The sequence below is a fragment of the Protopterus annectens genome, chromosome 2.part1 (genome assembly GCF_019279795.1).
Source record: "Protopterus annectens isolate FY-2018-M chromosome 2.part1, PAN1.0, whole genome shotgun sequence".
Lineage (NCBI taxonomy): Eukaryota > Metazoa > Chordata > Ceratodontiformes > Protopteridae > Protopterus > Protopterus annectens.
The window spans coordinates 658,828,929-658,837,235 of NC_056729.1; the positions used below are offsets into that span (position 1 = coordinate 658,828,929).

Below are 8,307 nucleotides of genomic sequence, written 5' to 3' on the forward strand. Positions count from 1 at the left end.
ATATATATATATATATATATATATATATATATATATATATATATATATATATATATATATACACACACACAAGTACATTTTAAGGGTCTATACCATATGAGCGAATCACACAAGTTGCAAACGCTCATAATATCAAATGTACCGGACCTTGAACTTCCTACTGTAGGGCCCCCACACCCCCCGCTAAATATATATTCCAACTCTGGGATCACACTACAGTGAGGAAAGGGGAAATATCCCATTTTTCACTGTACCACGATCTCAGAAAAAGCACTTCAAGGTCCGGTATGTTCAATATTATGAGCATTCGCAATTTGTGTGATTCGCTCATATGATATAGACCCCATTTTAAACAGTGGTAAGACATAATTGTCTTTATTTCATTCTGTATACTGAAATTTATTTCCTAACTTTTGTTTAAATTTGTTATGTAAAGTGTTTTGTGACAAAGTATTACAATAATCATTGACTTGAGTTGAGCTCTTCACCCATAACCCCAAAATAATTAATTATTAAAGTCAAAAGATTATGCAACCTCATGGAAAGGGAATCATTTATTTTCAAAAAAAAGTGTCTCTTTTGCCTGTAGATTAGCAGACTTCAGTTAGAATTATTAAATTATATAGAGTGTGGGAAGCACTTGCCATCCTACAAAACCACTTATTTCTTTATTTTCTTTATTTTATTGATTTATATTTTGGTTATAAAAGTAGACTACTGATCATAAAATGACACACTGCAGGCTGACTGTGGGCTGCAATCATATTGTTGCAGTGAAAATCAGGAAACAACAAATATTAATAGAAGCATAATAGAACAGATATTGTAGCATCAAAAAATAAAAAAAAACTAATTTCAATATGAGCATAAATATAACTGATATGTGATTGGTAATACATTGGCGTGATTGCAAAAGAAAAGTAATAAAATGGACAAAGATGTTGAAGTGCAGGGACCAACTGATAATTATACAGTACTTTCCACAGGATTTTACTCTTTTTTAATTTCTCCAAGTCTTCTGGATTTCTAATACCATGATGGGAATGGACTCCATTCCTAAGTCAAAGTAGGATTAAAGTTCATGAAATTAGTATTGTTTCAGTCTTTGATATTAGCTAGAAGTGAACACTTCGCAGTGCTCGCAATGTGCCCAGTAATGACTCCTTCTGTAACTCTTATGGAGTTACATGTATCGGTAACATATCTAAATACGAATGTAAATTGTTATATGACCCGTTACACCTACTGCTATTGGAACTATCTGGGTGTCCTTCTTCCACAATGCCCTTGTTTCTGCCTGCAAATACTGGTATTTTATGACTTTGTGTCTCTCTGTACATAAGACACTGTAGTCACTGGGTATAGCAATTTCAATGATCGATGCTACTTTGGTCTTCTTTTCATGGACTACTATATCTGGCTTTCTCACATCTATTTTTTGAACTGTTGGTAATGGGTGATCCCATGTGATATTCTATAATACTTTGTGGCTCATGTTTCTAGTGTTTTTCATCTACTTCAGTATTATAATGTTTGCACAATCCCCAAATGCAACAGTCTTGCCACATGATTATGCATTTCAGTATACAGTCCTTCTACCATTAATATGTCACAACCAGCAACAAGGTGTGCAACTTTTCAATTCTATTTTACAAAACCTGTATTTGATTATTTCTGCCACATGTTCAATGGACTTTGTAAACCAACATGTATGTAGTTCACTATCTTGGGCTACCAATATTAACCTTGCATCTTTTGGTTTAATTTCACCTCTCTTTAACTATTCCTGCATTTGATCCTGATCAACATGAGTTTTTTCCAAGAGTTTTCTATACTTGCAACTATATTTATGCATTTTGCACATTTCTTGCCTTCTAATCTGATCTTGTATTCTTTCTTTTGTTTTTGGCACATTCAGTTATTGTCTGATTTTTCTGTACTTCTGGTTTGATTTCCATTCCCGCTTGATGCTGATATGCTTCTGCTAAACTAAGCGGGGAAGTCATCTTAAACTTATTTTCCTCAGGTTTCAAAACTTTCAATATATTTGGGTCATGTGAGGTCAGCAGATATGTGTGGAATCACATGATTGCAGATCTATACATGTAATCATTTTCAAGGAGACCCATCCCTCCTTCTGAATGGGGAATATATAGTCTTGGTATAAACTAATTTTTATAGATTATTTGATGAGCATGAAGCATCCTTCTTGTTTTGCTGTCCAACCTATCCAGCACCTTTTGGGCCTGTCAGTCACTCCAAACTGTAAATTAGGATGGGAATAAAAAATTGGTTTGTAGCTTGGACTTTGTTCCTAGATGTCAAAGCTGTTTTCAGTAATAATTTTAGTCTTCTAACATTTTTCCTTACTAAGCCGTATTCACATTTGTTCATGCCTTCTTGTTGGTCATTCATCAATTCCCAAATATTTATACACTCCCTCTTGCTCAGGTTCTTTTATATCACATTCCTGTCCCAAATTGATGTTTTCTTGATGCTGCAGTCTTCCTGCTTTAAAGGTTGCTTTTGCACACTTAGCAAGACCAAATGCCATTCTTATATCATCTGAAAAAGTTTTGACCACTTGCAGTTGTGCTTTCAGTTAAATGGTGGATGGTGTTACTGATGTCTAGTAACATACTCATGAAGGGGAAACAGTGTCTGTGAACTGATAGGCACATAAACAGTAAGGCACAGACTTAACTGAAACAGTATAGCACAGCAGGTAATCAGAAAGAAAGAGGTGTTAACTCGGGGGAAATTTATATTTAAGTAATGTCTCAAGTTTCCCGGCATTTGTATTTGTGTTGACCAGTCAAGAGCTGCTGGAATTGTGACCTGAACTTGTTATAGCTTGTGTGGTAGGCAAAGTCAGAAAGGAAAAGATTGCCATCATTTAGGGGCAAGAACAGAGAAGTCATGATCTGCACAATGCACTTTTGTGCCATTTCAATGGCTTTTAGTTATTTATTTGTCTTTGTTGACCAGAAAAGTCTGACTGGGCAGGTGTCCCTTTTCAGCGAATGTCCGGGATGAAAAACTCCAGCACAATTCTTATTACAGTATTACGATTACACAAGATTAGAGTTACATATATTCATTAGTCACGCTGCAAGCAATGAGAAAAAATGCATCGTAGGGTTTAGCACAGAACGTCATCAAAGTCCTTTACTAATACATATCGTGATCAGGTTTTGGTATGATTTGCGCTGAAACAGTTCTAGTTCCAGTTTTTGGTTAGCTGTGATTTAATAAAGAAGCACTCATTTACTGTTGAAGTGTTATTTTCTGTGCTGTCCATCAATGTCGTGCAGCATGAGATCAGTCCTGACTGACATCACTCATCAAACTCTTCTCCATCAGCGGTTTTGGGGTTTATTGCATTTGAAAGATAACACAGAAAATATTGTCCAACCCTAAACAGAAAAAACTTGAGTTTGCCCATTGTAGAGGGTAGGAATGTATACATTAATGATAATACTCAATTGTACAATATAATTATTATTTATAATAATGATTATACACTAATGATTATACTTAATGATGTCAATGCAAAAAGTCAAAGAAACATTACTAATAGTTGTATTTTTTTCTTTTCCCACAGGCCTCCTCCAAGCCCATCTGGAACTATCACTGCTGCCTATGGCCAACAGCAGAGTCGATCTATACCAGTGTACGAGATGAAGTTCCCAGACCTCTGTGTGTATTAATTCTACACGTTGATGAGAAGAAACCAATCAAGCCTAACACTGACTCTGTGTGTGTGTGTGTGTGTGTGTGTGTGTGTGTGTGTGTGTGTGTGTGTGTGTGTGTGTGTGTATATTAGTGTTTGATTGTATGCGAGTGCTTGAATATGTTAAGTTCTTCTATCACCAGCTGTGTTCAAAAGTTATGAAGAAGCATGTGTATATAGTGCCCAAAGTTATTTTCAGACATTCTTTTCATTTTAATGTGAGTTTACAAACAAACAACCAGATAGTGCTGCTTAATTTGATGAGGATGATAAACTTCCACATAGGTTTACCCTTCAAAACCTCAAAGCCAATGTGCAGATGGCTGAAGGGCTTCAGCTTACATATTTACTGCCCAAAGACAAGCAATGGGCTGACAGTAGCTCCAGCAAGGCACCCTGTAATGTAATGATGTCATCTCTGTAATGCACACACATCACTATTTGTCTTATGGAATGCACTCACAGAACCAGCACTGCCTTATTCTGTGTTGTCCGTGCTAGGTATAACAGAGTAAGAACAGGAGAAACACACAAGAGCTAAGGCTTTTTAATGCTATATGTACAACACTATAGTTAGAACATTGCAAATGCACTCCTCAGGCAAACAAATGTGTAGCAGGGTGCTAAACGTAAGTTTTAAATATGTAAATAATTAGACAAGATACTTGTCTTCACAATGATCATGCTTTGGACAAACAATATCAAAAGTGAAAGTAGGTCCTACAGAGACAGCGAGAGAGAGAATAATAACTGTTTGGTACAGCATTACTGTTTTAAAACAAATGCAAAAAAATAATAGCAAGTTCAAAATAATACACTTCATCATCTCATTGACAGTATTAAAATGCATATACACAACTATGGCCGCTGAAAGACTTTCTATATACAGCAGGTAATTGAGGAAAAGCTTATTTTTGTTTGGAAATTGAACTCAGGACTTCTAGTATTCCATGCTAGTAGAGCATAAAGGCAGATTAGTGCTTCCTTTGAACCATCTGACATAGTTGCCCCCTTTTTAAATTGTAATGTAACAACTATCAAAGGTAGCTTTATTTTCCAGAATATTCAGATTATACAGACACTGTAAGGTAGCTAAAATCCCAAGTAGTTCCTGATGTCAAGGCAGGTGAGAAGAGTGAATGCTGTTCTCTGACACTGACTGAAGTTTATAACCAGGCTGTGCAGCACCTAATACGAAATGATTAGTTAATACCCATGTAATCTCAAATTGCTGCTTTTGGAAAGTGAAGCAAATTCAGTACTTGAGAGAGGTTTGGTCTCTGGACCACAACCGAGTACGACATCTCCTCGAAGAGGAACTCTATAAGATACACAAAAACTGCTGCTCAGTAGTACGTAGTCAGTGTAGAAAACATCAGGTTAACAGCATGAAGTCTGACTGACTTCAGAATATACCTGTTGTATACTGTAACAGTTGCAGAGTTCATCCAGCACTACAACTGAGAACAGAAGAGCTGTAGACTGCTGCAGCAGTGGTAGGTTCTTTTCAGCAGAATTATAGGGACAGCGAGAGCAATAATCAGAAATGAAAAGGTTTGGTGCTAATACTTTGTTTATAGCCATGATTCTGTTCTACACTGCCCCATTTGGTATGTACCTCTCAAGACACCTGAAACAACTAGAAAGGCCGCAGAAATACCTCACTAAAAGAATCACAGGTTTAAAGCAGATGCCCTATGCTGACCGCCTTAAAAAACTCCAGCTACACTCTGTTGCATATCGTCTACTCAGAGGTGATCTCTTCTTAACATACAAGGCCATGTCAAACCCAGAGCTGTTGGACATGCTACACTTAAAAAAATACCAATCCCTCAGAGCCACACACTCCAAGGATCTAAACCTTGTCATCACAATAAACAAAACATGCTGGATGGATAGGTTCCTGACCCAGACACTCCCCAGACTCTAGAATAGACTGCCCATACATGTCAAGCAGAGTGCCTCTTTGGCCCTCTTCAAAAAGAACCTTGACAATTGGATGGGAGAAAGGAAATTCCCCCGGGATCACTCTAGACAGGGGTCCAGGAAGTAAATAGTGTGGGAAGAAATAGCCAGAGAATTGTTATGGCTAGGCTTGTATAGGCCCTAGGGCCGATAGCCTAGTACCAACCTATGAACCTATGAACACTTCAGTAGAATGTGACACAGCTACACTCAAATCTGGGGACTCTGCTGCTAAACAATATTATAGTCAAATAAGAAAAAAGCACTACAGGGTTATAATTATATGCTATGACTTTCTCAGGTGTTCCACTACCATAGGAAGGAATGTGTCATTTTGCTTCCCTATTGTTAAATACACAAGTAACATCTAGAGATGAACTGTTTTAGCTACACATACATCTATTGTGCACAGCACAAGCAGAATAGGAAGTAACTGCTGATTCAGTGGTGTATTTGTTAATGCAGAGTGTGGTAATGGTGCAGTAATAAGATCACAGCGAGATTAATGTTTACAGCTTGATATCCTTTTTCAAATGCCATGACTTAGAGACAAATACTTCGTTCTTCAAACTGACCTTCACACATATTGATAGGCAGTTGTGCTCTCAGGATGGCTAACAAATTAAGTCTGTCTGTCCTGAACAACTGAGTGACATTGCCTTGATTCTTTGGTAATCAGAAGGTAGTATGTACTTGTTTAATTCTTAGTAATCCACCAACAGCAATTCTCTGAAATAGCATTTTTCCTGTTTTCTTGTATTGTAAAATCACAGCTTATGTTCTCATTATTTATAATTGTTTTCATATTTGCCCATTGTCTGTATCATTATTTCTACTCACAGTACTTTGTGGATTTATAGGTTACCAGTAATGCATTTGAATTCCCATAAATTCACAAATGTCTTAAATTCCTGACTTCAGATCATTCATATGTTTTGTATTCAATGTCTCAAAAATATGCTTTTAAATACAAGAATAACAGATAGGCTGTACTCAGCATAAATACTGCATACACCTATTCACTTGGTTTATACTGTACTGTTACTTCATATTTGTATATGTCAAGTGCATAAGTGCAAGTGGAAGTTGAGGAGGTGCTTTGAACATCATTTTGCAGATACTTTGGAAAGGCATATGATCAATTTCTGCAAACATTTGTTTTTCACCTATGTTCTTATGAAACTTCTCACATCCATGCACAATGGCACGCATTCCTTTCTTATCCTGAGCAATTATGGCTTGTAAATCAGAAAATGGTCTTGTCCCATATGTTACTTGTTTATTTATTTATTGTAGTAATGCACTAATCTCAATGGAACAATTTCAGTTACAGCCCGGATGAATGCATATACAGAAAAAAATATGTAATTTATTTTATTAATTTATTACATTCGTTTACCGGGTAATGACCGTCTGGGCCAGAAACCTATTTTTAGTGGTGACCCAGGAAGAAAAGCTCCAAACATACACTTGAGAAAAATTTAAAAAGCTAATAATATTAACAATATTATTAATGTTTGATAAGTCACAGTGTAAAAAAAAACAAACAAAAAAAACAAAAAAAACAAAAAAAAAATATATATATATATATATATATATATATATATATATATATATATATATATATATATATACAGTTACAAAAGTGTTTGACTATTAATTTCGTAGGATTTAAGACAAAATAAAAATAAAAAATAAAAGGATTTAACTAATAAACATGAATAAAAGCAACAAGCAATTCATCTAAAAGCAAAGTTGATACAAAATCACCTACAAAAGAGAACAATAGATTATAAAATATTTACATGGTAGTTACAAGTGAGATTTGAAGCTTATAGGTCTTACATTCATTTCATTAAGGAAAAACACCTAAGCAAGATGTCCTTCATGGACCGACTCAAAGCCCTGTCACTGTACTTGGTATCCTACAGATTTCTATGAGGTGACCTCTGTGTGGCACATAAGGCATCCTCATTCTCGATATTGATAGATTTACTGCACATCAACAAGTCAAATGGAACAGGCTCCCCATACAAGTAAAACAAAGTTCATCCCTGCCCATATTCAAGTGCAACTTAGATCCATGGATGAGCAACAGAAAAAACTGCTCTCTGCACTACTAATGAACAGAAAAAGCCCTTAACTGCTATATCCCATGCATGGCCTAATCAAATTATCTATGGTATGATCTCAGTTATTCTGTTTGGGAGTAATATATAATTATCAACCATGGGATTGGTAAGACCAGTCTAACACCAAATGGGATACATTCATTTAAGTGACAAAAGGGAATTTGGCTTTACTTAAAATGGCCTGCAAGGGCAGCTAGACAAGCACTTACTTACGAACCTATAAGGAGTAGGAATTAGACTGTATATACATATTATTTACAGGTAGCAATAAAAATGAAGAGGTTTGACACTCCTGAGCAGAGGAAGACAAAGAGCTGTTGAAAGAATAAGTAGGAGAGATAAAAGTGGATAGCTTATGTGGCTAGTTTTAAAGCATTTCCTTTGGCTTGCTTGAGGAGATATGTTTTGAATTATGGTCAAAATATAGAGCAAGAGGTGGGGTATTTTCTGATAGAGAGGGAGATATTCCTGTAGTTT

General features: G+C 35.9%; 1 protein-coding gene across 1 annotated transcript in view; it reads left to right on the forward strand.

The window, feature by feature from the left end:
* EFR3B (EFR3 homolog B) overlaps positions 1-5,408 on the forward strand; it is a 2,101,782-nt gene extending 2,096,374 nt beyond the window's left edge. Inside the window, exon 23 of the mRNA XM_044062396.1 lies at positions 3,605-5,408. Within this exon, the coding sequence (XP_043918331.1) occupies positions 3,605-3,710 (106 nt within the window). The 3' untranslated portion in view covers positions 3,711-5,408. The remainder of the gene's footprint in view (positions 1-3,604) is intronic.
* The last annotated feature ends 2,899 nt before the right edge of the window (positions 5,409-8,307 follow it).